The 17,190-nt window shown below is 61.3% G+C and overlaps 1 protein-coding gene across 2 annotated transcripts in view; it reads right to left on the minus strand.

Moving 5' to 3' along the window:
* Window positions 1–3,513: 3,513 nt before the first annotated feature.
* The window catches only part of ABTB2 (ankyrin repeat and BTB domain containing 2), a 170,158-nt gene continuing 156,481 nt past the window's right edge, over window positions 3,514–17,190 (minus strand). The window contains exons 8-17 of one of the 2 annotated variants that reach the window (XM_045808515.2): window positions 15,190–15,286; window positions 14,755–14,890; window positions 12,700–12,929; window positions 11,152–11,330; window positions 10,886–10,991; window positions 10,655–10,757; window positions 10,041–10,131; window positions 5,807–5,875; window positions 5,110–5,223; window positions 3,514–3,849 (exon numbers count right to left, since the gene is read on the minus strand). In XM_045808515.2, the coding sequence (XP_045664471.2) occupies window positions 3,652–3,849; window positions 5,110–5,223; window positions 5,807–5,875; window positions 10,041–10,131; window positions 10,655–10,757; window positions 10,886–10,991; window positions 11,152–11,330; window positions 12,700–12,929; window positions 14,755–14,890; window positions 15,190–15,286 (1,323 nt within the window). In that variant the 3' untranslated portion in view covers window positions 3,514–3,651. The remainder of the gene's footprint in view (window positions 3,850–5,109; window positions 5,224–5,806; window positions 5,876–10,040; window positions 10,132–10,654; window positions 10,758–10,885; window positions 10,992–11,151; window positions 11,331–12,699; window positions 12,930–14,754; window positions 14,891–15,189; window positions 15,287–17,190) is intronic. The other variant, XM_087854740.1, reaches the window with a different exon arrangement.

Here is a 17,190-nt window from a genome sequence, read left to right on the forward strand (position 1 = left end):
GGAAATGTCACTGGCGAAATGAATTCAGAAAGGCTGGCTATGAATGCTGTCACCGGGATGGGAAGGGCCTCAGGAAGCCTGAACAAAGAAGATGCCTAAACGGGCTCCATCCCCCTCCCCCAGCCGGGAGGGGGCTCCTGCCCCACCTGCTTCGTATCCACTGCTCATCTGGCCCCAGAAGACTCCGGAGTGACCAGGAGATGGACACACAGGGCTGTGGAGGCTGGGGGAGGGGAGGAAATAAGTGACCGCCACCTTGGAAAAACGTAGACCCGTTGTGTGAGGGCCATTACCGCAGCCACCAGCTCGCAGGCCTGCCTCCCTGGTCCCGCTGCCTCAGTGGGTGGGTCAGGCCTCAGCCTGGGAGGCGGGGAGGGGGAGGGGATGTCCGGTCTGTGGGCAGCTCGTTGAAGCGGGAACGTCATCGTCATCGTGTGGATTTTGCAGAGGGGTGGGGTGGCAGCAAATGGAAGGCCCGAGGCCCTCCTGCAGAGCTGTAGGAGTTCAGTGGAGGAGAAAGTTTCCATGGTCCTGGTGTCTGGCTGGCACGGGGTAACCAGCAGAGAGCAAAGGAAAGGGAAAGGAGGATTGGGAAGGGCAAGGGACCCGCAGGTCTGGAGAGGATTTCCTTTGGGAACAAGGCCCAGGATCCAGCTGCTAAGCGCCTGCTTGTCATCGCCTGCAGGGCTGCTGCAGGAGACCGAAATCCCTCTGTCTAGAACTTGCTTTCAGCCCCTTGTTTCCCTGGGACTCCTGCAAAGGACAAGTTCGCTTTCCTCTCCTCCAGCCTGCCTTTGGCTGCTAGTAGCCTGAGGTGGCAGCTGGAGGAGAAATGGCCCCCTGTGCTCTGGAGCAGTGGCCCTGAGGAGGCCCAGCCACCAGAGGTAAGGTAAGGTGACCAAACACCTCCACTTCTAGTTCTCCTAGTCCCTTTGAAAGAATCTGATTTTTTTCTAATTATTTTTTTAAGTAGGCTGCATGCCCGGAAACATGGGGCCTGAACTCACGACCCTAAGTTCAAGACCTGAGCTGAGATCAAGAGCGGGACACTTAACCGACCTAGCCACCCAGGTGCTCCTTTATTATTGAAATGCTTTCTTGGTATGTTCTGCTACACATAGGCTCAAAGGGGTCCCATCCCTCCCTCCCCTTTAGCCTGCCCTCCAAAAGAGAAGATGGCTGAGTTCTCTAGGTACTAGGACTGAGGCATGGCCTACAGGGGGCACAAGGAGGGGGGAGAGAATTGTGGGGAGGGTAGCCACTGCCCCCTGAAGGGTCGCCACTGCAGACGGCAAGTGCTGGGCAGGGACAGCCCCCCGAACCAACCTCCCAGGGGCCTCTCCAGCAGGATGGTGCCAGGGGGTGCACCTCCTGCCTGTGGCCCCCAGAGGGTGCCGTGGGTCCACGCAGAGTCCCCTCCCCACCCAGGCCAGGGCCCCAGGCTGGGCCTCAAGCTGCCTGGCCTGGGCCCCGCTCCGCAAAGCTGGGCATCAGGCCTTTCCTGGACTGGCCCCATCTGACCCCCTGAGGTCTTCACGTTGTCCCCCAACTTATGAGTTCTGGCCTACCAGTTACTGAACCACAGCCACTTGGGCCACTGTTTCTAGTGACCGTAGGAATTTTTTTTCCTGCCTCAGGTAGCAAACATTTAAAAAACCTTTATTTCTGTTGGACTTCGTACCTAGAACAAATACAACCGGTCCCAGAAGACCCTTGGACCCAAGTCACCCGCTCACTGTCCTCTCTCCATTCCCAGGTGGCACAGACCAGCTTGGGCTCAGCTGGGCTCGGAGGCAGCAGCCACTGAGGGACAGGTGCCCCCTCGTCAGGGGGAGACGGCCCTGCCTCCACCTCGCTGGGCCACACAGGTGCAGACTGCACAACGGTTTGCAGACACCGTTAAGACAACCCCAACGGTAGTTCCCACGTGAGGGTCCCGGGCTCAGGGGAGATCAAAAAAGCCCCTGACGGCCATCTTACAGCTGGTGGGGGGGTGGGGGGTGGGGAGGGTGGTGTGTGTGTGTGTGTCTGTGTTAGTCCTAACTCCTTGGGGCTGGAGGCCTGAGTAGGAAATTATCCCTGGATTCTGTTCCCCAGCTCTGAGCAACCGTCCAGCAGGAGTGACAAGGCCAAGGTCATTGTTAACAAGTGTTTATTGTTAATAAAACCATGGTACATTTACAGTAAGTGACAAGGTATAGTTACACTATCGTACAATATTACAGCAATAAAATAACGCCTATTCCTTTGTACATCCAGCTCAAGCAGCCAGTCAAAAATATTTTCCAAGATTGCAAGCCCCCGGGGGCTTTTCAAGGTAACCAAAGTGACCCCTCCCGAAGCACCCAGGGCTCTCGGTGAATAAATAGTTTCTAAGGGGCAGCCAGACAGGCCGAAGAAGGCTTCGCCCAGAGCAGCCCGTCCGGAACGCTCCCCCAGTGTCTGGTCCATAAATACGACAGGCGTCCGGCCTGGTGCTCGGCTCCCCCTGGGAGATCCTGGAGCTACAGCGGGCCTGCGGCAGGCGGGAGATGAACCCCATCCTTTCCACGCCCAGACTCGCAGTTCCCACGAGAAGTGCTCTGCTCTCTAGTCCAAGTGAAAGGACTTGCACTTGAGAGACTTAGCCAGCGGTTCAGGGAGGGGTCTGCTTCCCGAGCCCCCAGAGGCAGCCTAACTCTAGGCTTGGGGTTTCAGGATTGGCCTCTAAAAGCAGCAGCAAGAAAAGCTGAGGCCAGCAGACTTGTCCCGGTACCCTGTCCACACCCGTGCCGCCCTTGGCTCAGCCTGGAAGTCTGTGGGCATCAGCTGGGGGAACTGCCTTCTCGCACTCACAGGGCAGGGGTGTGCTCCCCCAAAGGAGGAGCCTAGACACCAAAGAAAATAGGACTCCAAGTGACCCTCTGGGCAGGGATCTTCAGGCCCCCTGGAGGCTCACATCGCAAAGGCACAGCCTTGAGGAAGAAGTTCAGGGATTTGGGCAGCCTTTCGGATGTGACCTTGAGGAAAAATACCAGCTTCTGCGTGAAGCGGCCTGGGGCCCAGAGTGTGTGTTCTCTGTCTTCATCAGGACGCCCATAGCCCCGAGGCCCGGCTGAGACAGTCCGAGCCTGGGGAGGCCTGGGGAGGCCTGGGAGTTGTGGGCGGTCAGAGCCTGAAAGGCACGGTCAGAAGCTGTTTCAAGCAGGGGTGAATCAGGATCAGCCGTAGACCTCCAGGAGGGGAGAAGGGGCACACAAGGATGAGTACAGGTGGTCCTCAAGGTGCAAACAGTATGGGGGTCGGTGGGGAGGGGGTGGGGGGAAGGGCCACCTTTTGGCCTTGTCTGCCCATCACTCGTCAAGCAAACAGCCCTGGGGCAGAGGGGTTGGAGGTGGGGCTGCCCGGTGACGGGAGGGCTCAGAGCATATCTACCTGCCGGAGGACAGAGCCACACCAGAGAGGATGTCTGCAGAAAGAGGGGGAAACTGAGTCCCATGAGCCTGGCTCCAGGAAGGCCTCCAACCAGTGCCCCTACCCCACGCCCGCAGCGGGACTCCGACCGTGCACAGGCCCGAGGTATGTACTTGTTCAGGTGTCCCCAGAAGCACTTGCTCCCAGCCTTTCACACCCCGCCCCCGGGCGTGCCGCCCCGCTGCGCCCCCACTGCGCTCAGACCCGGGAGGTGATGTACACCGAGTGCACGCGCTCGGCCAGCGTGCTCTGCAGGTCCTGCAGGGGGTCCAGGCCCTGCACCTTGCTGTTGCGGCTGTAGATGAGCTGCCGGAAGGAGTCCTGCTCCAGCAGGGCCTTCATGTGCTTGAGGAAGAAGCCTTCGCAGAACAGGGCCAGTTCAGGGGCATTGTGGATCTGTGGGGGCAGGGGAGTGTGAGAGCCAAGGCCTTCGCACAGCCCCACCAGAAACGGCACCCCCCCACCCCCAAATCTTGCCCAGGGGCCAAGGGCCTTCCCCTTATCTGGATTGCTTCCATAATTCTCTCCTCCAGACGGGACTCATCTGGGTTGAAATCCCAGCTGTGTCACCAGGAACATCACTGTCCTTGGGCCCATCATTTACTTTGCCTGCATCGCACTGCTGCCGTTACTGAACGGCAGGCGTCCTTGTTGGGTCGGAAGCCCCCTTACCAAGGCGAGGGGCGGGGAGCCCAGCCCAAGCCCAGGGCCTGAGCACTTCACCCGGTACGTGCTCGGTAACAACTTTAACTCAACCACTATCAAGTGTCCACTCTGGGCCAGGCACTGGGCACCAAGTTCTGGGGGCCAGGTTTCTGCCATGTGCTCTTAGAGCTGATGTTCTGCTTTGGGGGAGACAGAGAAGCCAGAGAACCAAGTGAGGTCACAGCAGACGGTGATCAGTGGTGTGAGAGAAGCAGCAGGTGCCTCACGGGAGAGGCCAGGGGAGTCGGGGGCCTGGGAGGAGCTTAGGAAGGCGCTTTCCTGGGGGAAGGCCGTGGGGGAGGCGTGAGCTAAGAAAGCCAGGGGGCCAGGTGAAGGGAGCCGTGGGAGGGGTCCTAGGGGGCCGGCCAGTGTGTTATTCAGCCTGCAAGCAGAGGAAGCTTCGTGGGAGGGAGGCTATAAGTAGAGGAGAGACATGGTCTTAACGCTTGTCAAAGAGCCTGGAGACGGCAGGGTGATAGCCATGCAGGGGGAGGCTGAGCCAATGTCGTGGTCCAGAGAGGTGACGGTGGGTGGCTCAGGGCAGGGTGGGCACAGTGGACATGGAATAAAATGGACAGACTGCCGATGTGTTCACAGGGAGGGAGCCGGCCTAAATGGGGCCAAGTTCTGAGCCTGAGCAGACGGCCGTGCTGTGTGCTGAGGGGCAAGCTGAAGGACAGCTTGGGGAAAATGTCAAGTAAGAACCTAAGGAAGTGATCTGACTCGGAGAAGCTCAGCCCTTTGGCCCAGGCCCCCCAGCCTGGGAAGCTCACCTCCCGAGCTGCAGGCTGCCCTGCTGAACAGTGGGGACCCTGGGCTCCAGAGGGCATCACACCCCCCTCCACTCCTTCCACAGCCTTTCGGCACGGCCCCAGCACAGGAAGGCAGCCGAGGCCCGAGGCCCCGGTGGAGCTGAGCCCGCGGGAGGCAGCAGGCGGCCATGGCGCTCACCTTGGCGTACTTGTAGGTGTTCACGGCGCTCTCCACGCTGAGGGTCTGAGAGCAGAGGATCTCGCAGTGTCTCTGCAGGGCATCCAGCTGGAACAGGCTGGCAGCTGACAGCAGCTGGTGGGGGAGGCAAACGTGGCCTTGGATGTGGGCAGCCAGGCCTGTGGCCCAGCCATCGGGGAACCGAAAACTCCGTGCAGCGGGCCCTGGTTTCTCCTAATCCTCGGGCCCTGCCCGCCTCCGCATGTCAAATCCAAGGACTGATTTCTTTCTGTTCTAGGCCACTTAGGGACTTGCTGGGACACTTTGGAAGGCACAGGATGGGGGACAGACCCTGGATGGGATTCCTGACCTCAGAAGGGTTTCAACCGTGAACTGCACTCTTTGTCTCCCGGACCTTCTAGCCAGCACCCGACCAGCAGGGGTCAGTTTTCTAAGCAGTGAGGTGAGTGGGAGGCTGCCTTTGATCCTCCTGGGCCATTATCCCTTCACTGGAGCCCTTCCTCCCCCACCCCTGGGCCAGGAGGGGGGTGGGCAAGTGGCCCTCCCTGTCACAGGAAGAGAAAGGACCAGCAGGGAATCAGGAGGTCCTGCAAGAGGCCGCCTCCCCTTTCAGCTCTCCAATGCCCCGTCCCTGGGAGCCGGCGGCGGGGCACAGGCACCCGGGCCGCTACCCCTCTCCGCGGCGCCGGGCCCTCACCTCCAGCACGTCGGCGGCTGGGATGTCCATGGCCTCCGCGCCTCCGTGGTACAGGTACTGCATCATCATCTGCGGCGGGAAGGGGCGCCGTGTGAGCGCCAAGCAGACCCGCGCACCTGGGTCCTTAGCGGGCTCCGCGGCCGCCGCTCTCCGCCCTGCGCCCGGCCGTGCCCTCCGTCCCTCCGCGGGCGGACGCACACACATCCCCCAACTCCCGGAAGCTACTCTTTGTCTGTGCAGCTTCTAGAGGTCAGCCCCGAGATTCTGCCTCCTTCCACGGGGTGGCTCCACTCCGATCCTCAGGACCGACCCGTGAGCCCAGAAGGGAAGGTACTATTCGCAGATGGGAAACTGAGGCCGGGGGAGGGGGGAGGCAGCATGGCTCAAGTCACTCAGGTCTCCTGATTCCTACACTAGACCCCCAGGCGGCACGCTGCGTATCTCTCTCACCCACATTCTAAATCTGGGCCCAGGATGGAGGGGCTGCCCTCAGAAGCTGCTTCCAACTTTCCTGTCTGTGCTGGGATCCAAGGTGGAGGTGAGAGCCAGACCCTGCCTCCCCCCTGGATTTGTTCCCTTGGACGGCAAGCACAGAGCTGGGGTGGGGATCTGCTCCAGAGGTCACCTCGCTGCCTGGCCCAGACCTGCCTGGGGCTTCTGGGAACAGAGGGCCCGGGATATCAAATGAGGTGGCCCAGGAGTGGGGGAATGACATTTAGTTTTGTTGGGGTCTAAGTGGCGAACTCTGCCATCACCCTGGAGTCTGCGAAGTTCCCCCTTGGAAACAGACAAGCGATTTGCACTGGCTGGCTGAAGAAATAGCCCCAGCAAGGAGCTGGCAAGTGTGTAAGTAAACACGGCCCCAGCCGGCACAGTTGGGCTCTGTTAGCAGCAGGGCCCCGGGCTAGAAGAGGCTCCAGAGGGTCTAGGGAAAGGAGCCCAACCCCGGGGGAACGGGAATGGGGAGATGGCCTGGCCAGACTGTCCGGCCCTGACACACACACAGAGGCGGGGCGCCCACGGGCCTGGTGCAGCCCCTGCTGCAGGAGGCGTGTGCCTCGGCGGGCCCCAGGCCTAGGTTCTTCTGCAACCGCCCCCCCCAGGGGGGGCTCAGAGCTGTTCAGGACCGCACTGTAGGGCAGCCATGGGTGAGCCGGGGCTGGGAGTGGGGTGGGCGGGTGGGCAGGAGCTCCCAGCATCGGTGACTAAGGGATGACCTCAGGGCAGCCCCTCAGCAAGAGGGGACGCAGGGGTGTTGGCAGCAACCTGCCACTCCCCTTCCCAGCCTCAGCCTTTCGGGAGCTGGTTTTGACCAGGCACAGCCAGCTGTGGCCCGTGGAGCTCCCTGAGGTTACTTGAATGCACAGTAGTCCAGGGAAGTCCAACCACAACCGCTCCCTGGGAACCCTGCGGAGGGAGCTGGGTTTTGGCCCGCCCGGCGGCCCCCAGGCAGGACGGGGGTCCTCTGCCTCCCAGCAGGCTGCCCACGGCTCTGGATAGGCTGCTCTGGGAAAGGCCTGGGCACGATCAGCAGCAGAGGGACAGCATGGTTTGCTTCTGGGCTGAACACGAACCCAGGAACCCGCATGCAGGAAGGCCACGGACACTGCACGGACAGGACCGAGGTCAAGCCAGATAAGACCAGCAGGGCTGCTCCTCAAAGGCCTGGGTTTAGTTGGCAGTGACCTCGACAAGCGTCTAGACCCGTACTAATGCCACAGCCACTGGTCACGTGTAGCTTTTAAGCATCTGAAATAAGACTGGTCTGAACTGAGACGTGCTGTGTCAGATACACACTAGATTTGAAAACTTAGTATGAAAAAAAGGAAAATGTCATTAATTTTTATATCGGCTGTACTATTTGGGCTATAAGGAGTTAAATATATCATCGAAATAAACTTTACTCATTTCTTTTTGCTTGTTTATGTGGCTAATCGGAGATGTTAAATTACATATGCGGCGTGCGTTATCTTTGTCTTGGATGGCATAGCTCCGATCTCCTTGGGCCTGTTTCCTCCTTTAGAAAACAAATACAGTGACTGATGACCTCCCTTCCTCTCTCCCTCCTTCCCTCTCTCCCCCTCTCCCAGTGCTGGGAAAGCCGGGGAGATACTCAGGGGCTGCTCGCACACTTTCAGGCTTTGTCAGGAAGCCCCGGCCTGGGGTCGAAGGGCTCGGGCTGAGCCCGGCACCAACAGCATCTGGAGGCGCCAGCGGAAACGGCGCTCCCCCATGACAGATGTGCCCACATTTCCCAGGCTCGTGCGTGCCGGGGGTGCTGGAGCTGATGTTCCCGTGGGCCCTCCCCGCAGCCCTGAGAGGCTGTCCCGGGGCTGCTGAGGCTGCTGTGGCATGGGCACCCTCCCGGTGAGCAAGCACAGTCTTGCTGGGCGGCTCGGCGGCGGCGGTCAGCTGGGGCCACACACGGACCCTCACCCCAGCTCTCGACCCGGCCCTGCTGCCTGCCGCTCCTGCACTGCCGTCCTGTGTCTGCTCATGGCCCCATCTCAAGTTTCAACTCACCTAGACTTTGGGCTTCTTAGCCAAACAAGTTTCTAGAGCTGCCCCCTTCCCAGTGAGTTGGATCAAGGGGTGGAAAAGAGGGAAGCAGAGACAGACCCCACTCTGCTGCCTGTGCCAGACCCCGGGCCTCACTTCCTCCCCGTCAGTCCCTGGTTCCGGTCCACTCTCCCCCCATCCCACTGCCACCACCTGCTCACCTCCATCAAACAACTGGACTTCTCTACAGCCTCCTACCTGGGCCCCTGGCTAGAGTCATGGCCCTTCTGGGCCCTTCCTCACCCACTGAGTGGGCTTTGTAAATGTGAACTTGACCATTCCACACAGCCTAGGTTTGAATCCCGGCTCTATCACTTCCCAGCTGTGTGACCTGAGGCAAGTTACTCAACTTCTCTGTGCCTCTGACTCATCTACCAAGAGGGAATTATGCACCTACCCCTCCAAGGACCGTGCTGTGCCCTGGAGCTTACCTGATGAACATGGGCAAAGCACTTGGAACCACGCCTGGCTAACATCAGCTAACCACTGATGACCTTTCAGTAAGCTTCCTCTGTAGGTTAAAGGTCAAACCATGCAATGGCTCCTCGGGGCAGCGTCTTCAGAACACCTAACCAGACTAGACCAGAGGGCGTTTCTGGAGCATGTTGTGGTCTCTGCTTCTGGAGTTTTGAGCACGCCGTTCCCTGGCTGGCTGGCTGGCTGCCCGCCCCAGTCCCTGACAGCCGCCACGGCTGTGGGTTACATGCCCCTCTCCTGAGCTCCCAGCGCTCCCCCCCACCTCTCACACTCTCACAGTCCTGTCTCCTGGAGGGCAAGGCCCTGCCCTGCTGTCCCCACAGTGTCCAGAGATGACGAAATGCTAAATAATCAGTGGGTGAAGACAGCATGAGGGGGAACTAAGCCATTTTAGATGAGGGCTTCCTGTGCTTCCATGAGGCACAAAGCTGTCCTGTGCAGGGCCAAGCCCTGGAGCCCATACTAACTGCCCCCTGGCCTCAGTCCCAGCCCCTGGGGGTTGTCCCTGTAGCCCAGGGTCCACCACACAGCTTGGAGACCTGGAGTTGCCACTTCCCAGAAAGGAGCTCTCAGCTGGGGCTCGGCGGAGATCCCAGCCAGTCTCCTCCCTCCACACTCTCTGGCCATGACTGGCGGCCAGCCTGTGGAGTTTCCATCACGCAACCTCTGATGTTCTCCAAAGCTGAAGGACCAAAAGACCTGACCTTGGTCTTCCACAACCAGGATGGACTCAGCTGGCTTTTTCTGCCTGGCCTGCCTGGCTGGGGTCTGATGCTTGGGAGGACTGGTGCAGCCCACACCACGCGCCTCAGAGTGCGTGCATGCCACCCGCCTGGGGGCTGGTTGATACACGAGGGGTGGGGGGCAGGGGGCTGACACACAGGTCTGTGCTGCAGGGAGCCCACCCTGAGGAATGAGGGCTCCTAACGCATGTGTGGCGGGTGCCGGGCCTGACCTGTGCATCTGTCCATCTGCCCAGGCCCCTCACCCAGTGGTCAGAGCTCAGGACTCGTGTGAGAGGCTCTGAACCGTAAGCCCACGCTGCAATGGCTATTGTGGCTGGGACAGACGCGCATGCTCCAACCGGACCACAGATTCAGCGAACGCAGAAGGCCGTGGGCGTAGAGTGCAAGATTATGGCCAACTCCCAGCTGCCTCCCGGCCCAGACGGAAACGCGCAGCACAGAGGCCCACACACCTGGAAAATGTGGTACTTCATGTCGCTGATCTCGATGGTTTTGCCACCGTCGCCGTCTTGTTCTGATTTGTTGGTCATCAGCGTCTTGAACCTGGAGCAAAGGGGGTGAAACAAGGCGGGTCTTGCACATGACTTTGACCTCATCACCGGGCAGCAACGGCACCATCCGTCACCTGACCAGTCACCGGGAGACGGGGCATTTGTACAATTACTGCGGCGCTCCCAAAATAATTCTCCGCAAATGGCAGCTTACATCATCCTGGGCTGACAGCCGGGCCGGGCCCCCATCTGTCCCCACTGCCCCCCCCATGAATGGCTGTGATGCCTGTGACCCAAAAAGTGACTCTTCATTCCAGAACATTTTCTATTAATTGAAAGCAATACCTCAACCGGGAAGAATACCACCACAGAGCTCCTCCTGGAGAACTCTGGGTGCGACCCCTACTGTCCCTCTGTCCACTCTGCCCTGTGCCCCCTGTGGGGCGGCAGGGCCTCCACGGCCACGTGACCCATCTCCGCAGGGCTGAGGCTCGTCTCCGGAACGTGGTCACCTCCGTCTACATGAAGCCGCCCCCACCCGTCCGGGGTCGGGGCTTGTTCCCCGAGGCGCCTACCTGTTAGACGCCGTCACCAGCAGGACCTTGTGAGCATAAAACAGCTTTCCTTCCACTAGGAAGGTCACGTCGGACATCTCCTTGTTGTTCAGAAAGTGAGGATCTGTGCCCGAGGGAAGAGAAGGGACGTGACCCAGGGCCCCCCGCTGCCAGGGAAGCATTCCGAGAGGCTGGGGGGGCACCAAGGGGAAGAGCGGAGACACTGAGGCCGAGGCGGCGGGGGGCGGGCACCTAGCCTGGCGGGCAGGGTCCTCCGGATCTCGGGAATGCCGGGCACCGGGCTGCTGCCGTAGCAGTGCGTGAAGATGGCGGCCAGCTGCTGCGTGACGGCGTCGTTCTGCGGGCAGAGCACAGCGAGGCCCGTGAGGCCGCCTGGTCCTCCCGCGTGGACTGCCTTCCCGGCCGGGCTCCAGCCCCCCAGGGCCGGGCCGCGGGAGTCCGGGCGCGGTGGGCGCCAGGGCCCTGCTCCGGCTGGGGACCCGCCCCGCGTCACTCACCTTGCTGGTCTTGAGGATGTCGAACAGGAGCTGCAAGCCCTCGGTCACCAGCTCCTCGTTGTACTCCTCCTCCTTGATGGAGCTGAAGTCCCGCAGGAGGCTCTGCACCACCGAGTACCGCGACTGGGAGAACGAGGTCCTCAGAGACTCGATCCACACGTGCAGCTTCCAGGGGACGCCTGCGGGACGGACGGACGGCCGTCACCTCTGCCGGCGCGCCGCACAGACCCCGGGCCCAGCCGGCAGCGACCCCCACTGCGGGCGGGCTCCCACCCCGTTCCCTCGCGCTGCGGGACTCTGAGGCCAGGGAAGGACAGCTTCCATGGACCCCGACAGGCCGGCCGAGAGGTCAGAGGGGACTTCGGGTGCCCGTCAGAGAAGGCAGAGGAATGGCTCTGGCCCAAGGGCAGGGCACCCGGATGGCTTGGCCTGGGGCCACACCAGCCCCACTGTTTGTGGGGCCCCGGAACCACTTACTGGGAAGACCTATCAATTACGAGGGCTGGCCAGGGGCACTTGGAGGCCTCGGAAACGTGCCGGACACTGGGCCCACGCCTGTCTAGAAGCCACCTGACCTCCCTCTGAGGGCTTCCACAGCACTCCGGGCACTGGCATCCAGTGGCATCTAATTACTGGGTACCAGCTCCCTGGAGTGTGTCAGTGGGGCCATAAACTAACTTAAAACTACTTTGTGGAGGTCATGACAAAAGCTAGTAATTTTCTTGGTAATTACAGAGATGGCTTCTTACCCCCCAGCCTCACTCTGGATTTAAAAAAAGGATGGATGGCATTCCCCAGAGACACGACGACGTAGGTGGCATGAGCATCCTCGGTGTTCTGACTGTAGATGGGAATGATATACCCATTTTACAGTGAGGAACACTGAGCCTGACTGGCTGCAAGATGGTGTGGCCTCCCCCTCCCCTGGCCCGGCTGGGCATCTGTGTATGGTGGTCCCTGTGACAGTAGCCACGCTGCCATCATGCACGCAGAGCTCCCGGACAGCCGGCCGCAGGCCCTGTGCCTTGTGGGACGTCATGTTCTTAGACGAAGATCAGCAGTGCCAGTGATGGCGGAATGGCTGGGGTCTCACCTAGGGCTGCCTGTCTGCGCGGCCTCCCTGGAGGAAGGAGCGCCCATAGGTGCGCAGGCCCAAGGAGCGAGTGAGTCTGGCCGAGTGACAGCAGAGCATCTTGTTGACCAGAAACGCTGACTCATAGTGATGCAGATGCTCCCAGGGCCACACATCCTGGCTGTGACAAGGCCAGGGGCCGTGGAGCTCCGACCAGGGAAGAGGACGGGCCTGAGGCTGGAGGGCTGGGGCGGTGCCCTCTAGATGCCGCCCCGTGGAGGACCATCTGAGGCTCAGGGCCTCTCCCATCCCGGCCATCGGCTGTCAGGCCTGCGGCGATGGAGTCCCGCCCTGCGCCCGGCTGCCCTGTGGCCTGTCTGCCCCTGTGGGGCCTCTTCCAGTCTGCTCTCGAAGAGCAGAGGGTGCTCGTGTGTGTGTGTGTGTGTGTGTGTGTGTGCACGCCTGCGGGGCCTCACCCAGCGCCCGCAGCTCCATGGTGATGTCCACGTAGCCATGCTCCGCGCTGTAGTACATGGCCTCCTGCAGGGCCTTCGTGCGGGTCCGGCTCAGCCGCACGGGCCCCTCGCTGCTGCTGCCCTGGCTGGAGGCATCGCTCTCCTCCACGCCCTCGGCCAGGATCTCCTCCAGGGACAGCACGTCCGCTTTGGCCTGCTGGGGCTGTGTCAGGAGCTTCCTCAGGACATTCCTGCGGGCCGAGGGATGACGGAGGCGGATGCCTGAGGTCCTGAGGGGCCCTCCCAAGCCCCGTGGACTAGACAGGCTGCTCTGGGGCACCTGTGGGCACTAGAGGCTTACGGTCTTCCCCTCTCAAGCAGGCTGGGCCGGGGCTCCCAGCACCCTCCACCTGCAGCCACCTAAGCAAGGCAGGGGAGAGTACAGGGGACCAGTCCTGGGGACCCCTCACCACACCCTGCCACCATCCTGGTATTACTAAGTCGTGGGCTTTGGGGCCAAGCAAGCCCTCCCTTCCTGGCTGTGTGATCTCAGACAGCTTGCTCTGCCTCTCTGGGCCCCGACTGCTCTGTCATCTGCAGAGCAGGGTGTCCGCGTCACCCTCTTCCAGGGTTAACCGTAGGCCAATGTGACGGCATCGGATGTAGAGCCTGACAGAGCAGAGCACTGAGATGGCAGCCAACTGCACGCGGGAAGCGTCTGAAACCCAGGACGTGCTCATACGCCTTTGTTTCCCGGCCTGCCGTGAGTCGAGACGCCGGTTACGTGGACTTCATGTGTAGAATGCTGGACTTGACGGAGCTCGCTCCCCTGTACCTGCTGCATCAGCCCTGAGAGCCCACGCACCCCGCCGTTCCTGACTGGCGACTGCAGCGTGCTCCAGGCCACATGCGGCAGGAGTGCGGACTCCAGCCCAGGACTGCTGGTTCCATGCCCCAGGCTCATTCTGTCACATCCTGTGGCCTGGGATGGTGGCCGCGGGGGCAGGTCCACAGGTCACCTCCCAGCAGCCCTGCCCAGCCCGCTCCCCAGTCTGTGATGGAGGTCGTGTTGCACCAGGCAGAGACCCCCTTGAGAGATCCAGGGTCATCTCACTGTCGCTTTGCTAGCTCACCGAGCTTACAGAGCACCTCGTTTGTGCCAGGCGCTGGCATGGGAAGGTGAGCCGGCCACCACCCCTGTCCCCCAAATCCCGTGTTCCAGAGAGAGAACGGGAAGCAGATACATGGGCAGAGTGTGTCCGCACAGGGTGAAGAGGCTGCAGTAGGGGAAAACACGGGGTGCTGGCTGGGTGAAGAGGCCTGCTGGCCCTGACGTGCAGCATGGTGCTGGGGGGCGGAGGGGAGGGTGATTTAGGTGGCTGGCGAGCAGGGACAGCATGGGCAGAAGCTGTGGAGGAGAGCATTCTAGGGAGGGGGGCACAGCGGGACACACTCTGCTTCTGAGACTGGTGTTGGAGAATAGGGCACAGTTGTCCTGCCCGCCCTTCCCTTCTGGCCCCTTTTCTGGCTTCTAATAACCTCCTCTCTTGTCTCACTCTGCCCCCTAGAGCTGCCGGATGGCTCTGGTCCCAGCCTGCTGCCCGCCCTGTCACACCCCTGGGCAGGCCTGGCCCCCACAAAGCAAGGTCCACCATCTGCTCCTGGAGTGGGATGTGATCTCCCACATGGCCACCAGGAGGCTCTTCGGGGTGAGCCATATGCTGTGCGAGGCCCCTGGAGCCCTGGGGAAGAACCACCGAGTACAGGAAGGGAAGGGACGTGGGCCCAGGGTGGGCCGGCATGCCGGGAGAGTCTACAGGAAGTGGAAGGGCCTGCCCCGGGCATCGGGACATCTGGGCTGCAGTCCCAGGTCCACCAGGAGCCGATGGTGGGTGGGGGCACAGGGGCCTCCAACATCTGAGGCCTCGAGGACCTGCCTCTTCTTTCTGGGTGGCTACCACGCAGAAACCCTGTCTGGAAAGATCTCTAGCTCTTCTGCTCCCCATGGGGACTCAGACTCCTGAAAGCCTGTTTCATGCTCCCACATCACACGGGGCAGGAACCCCAGGTGCGTACCTGTGGCCATGGGCGGCCGAGTGGCTGAAGCAGTTCATATCCTCATGGAGGGAGGAGGCCATGCCATTGGCTTCGAGCATGCTGAGTAGGGGGTCTGCCCCTCGGCTCAGCAACAAGCTGACCAGCTCGTAGTTCCCTGGAACACAAGGCAGACGGAGGCTGCTTCCACTGCCCGCGTCACCGTGTGCCTCCACTGGCCGCTGCCTGGGTGCTGAGCTCCACGAAACGCTGAGAGTGGGGCGAGGGGGAGCCCCCAGGGGCCCAGAAGGAGAGGTTTCTAGGCTTGCCCCAGGGATCTGGGCTTGGGGCTGTGAGTCTGGCTGCAAGTCTGGCTGCAGGCTCAGCCAGGCTGGGTGATGCCGCAGGGAGGGGCAGGCGGAGCCCTGGGGGCAGTGGGGGACCCTTGCTGGGCAGGGCAGCTGTCTGTATACCTACCAGCCGCAGAGGCCAGCTGCAGGGGGGTCTCCGTGTAGCTGTCCTCACCGCCACTCACCGCTGAGCCCTCCACGTGGGCCCCGGCGTCCAGCAGCAGCTGTAGGACACGGGGCAGGACACGTCAGCGTGACAGGGAGTGTCTGGGATGTGTGCAGGGGAGGCTTTGGGAGAAGGGCCTCTGGCTCCCTCCAGGCATGTGACCAAGACCCAGCTCACCTGGGCACCTGAGGAACTGGAACTCTGGAACTTGAAGTTACCCTCAGGCCTTCAAGTTTCTAGAATCTTCACCTCTACTCTTATGGCTTTGGACCAAGCCCCTGAGCTGTGGGGACCTCTGAGCTGTTTTTTCTCTTTCAAATGCTTTCCTATGAATCAACTGCAGTGACCTAAGAACTTGTGCAAATGAGCAGAATAGAAAGGATCACCCCCAATCTACCAGGGGAAACTGAGGCTCTGGGAGGCGGCAGAGGTAGTGGGAAAGGCACAAGTATTAGAGTCAGAAAGAGCTGAGTGTCAGTGCCAGCCACCAACCAGTGAGTGATGTGGGGCGGGGAACGAACCTCAACTCCCAAGGCCTCAGCCTTCCTCATCTGAAAAATGGCCAGAGGTCTGCCTTGCCGCCACACTGGGGATGAAATGAAATGGTGCTCAACCCACCACAGGGATTCAATAACCAGTGGCTTTTCAGGGTCTCACTGGAGAGGTCCGGCAAGCTACCCAGGCTGGGAGGCACAGGGCTGGGGCAAGACCTCGCCGCCCAGGACGCCTCTCTCCAGTCTGGCAAGGGCAAGATGGCACAGGGCTAACAGCCGCCAAGCCATTCCCGCGGAGCCAGGCCTGGCTTTGCCTTGGGGCAGGGGTGGTGTCCGCGCTGCTCCGACAGGTGACTTTCGGCTGCACCTCACCTTCCCTGACCGGCTGCTCTGCAACGAGCACCTAGATCCTTCCTGGATTTCTGGACATCAACCCCAGAACCTCCTCCAAACCCAGGGGAAACCCCGCCGGCCCCACAGTGGGAGACCAGGCACGAGGGGGCCAGCTGACCTCCAAGCCTGCGCCCCAGTGTGTGGGAAGTGGGAACGGCTGTTGGCTGGAGGCTCTCATCAGTCAGAAACAGGTTGTGGCGCTTTTGCCGAGCCGGTGCGCCAAGGTGGGGGAGGCGGAGGCCTGCCCGATGGGGTGAAACTGGGCCCCAGTCCAGGCAGGTCCAGGGCATAGCCCTGCACGCTGGTCCGGGCTAGGCTGGAGCTCTGCTCAGCTGCTTAGGAGGGCAGGAAGCAGCAAGCAGGCAGGGTACGGCACAGGCAGGGTACAGACCATCTGCTGAGTCACGATGGCGGGCCAGGGCTGTGCTGGCCATGACAACCGCCTGGACACGGCCCCTGCCCTCAGAGGACCTGCCATCTAGCAGACAGCGAGGGTGACACATGGACTCCCAGGAGGGAGTGTGCAACCCTGTATACCCAGTGGCCCGGGGAGCAAAGGCGTCTGGGAGTCGAGTGGCAGGGTGACTCGTGGCCATCCTGGGGTGGGCTGCTATTCAGCTCTACTTCTGGGCCTGAACCTCACCTTCATACCAGCCACAGCTACCTGGGCCATCGTGGGCACAACACGGCGTGGCCCGGCTGGATAGGTGAGCTGTGCCCCTCTGAGTCCTCTCAGGAACTGGGAAATTGAAAGACTAAGCCCATTAATGGGGACGGGCAGGGCCAGAAGGATGCCCCGATACAGGGCCAGCTCTGCGGTACCATTCACGGGGGAGCAGAAAGAGCCACGGGTGGGAAAGATGGTTGCAGGAAAGGAAACGGAGCCCACGTGCTGACTCCAGCATGCCCGGCGAGTCCCGGACAGACAGAGATACCGGGCAGGCCCGGTACTGCTTGGACCTGGCCTTGTTCCCTCAAATTCCACATGTATCCTTATAGTAAAGCCGTCTCCTTGAGGCAAACCGGGGCGGGGGGGGGGGGGTCTGTCCTGCTGACCCGGAGCAGTGCCTCCTCC

This window comes from Ursus americanus, chromosome 24 (assembly GCF_024610735.1).
Source record: "Ursus americanus isolate L20-20 chromosome 24, mUrsAme1.1.p, whole genome shotgun sequence".
NCBI classification, from domain to species: Eukaryota; Metazoa; Chordata; class Mammalia; order Carnivora; family Ursidae; genus Ursus; species Ursus americanus.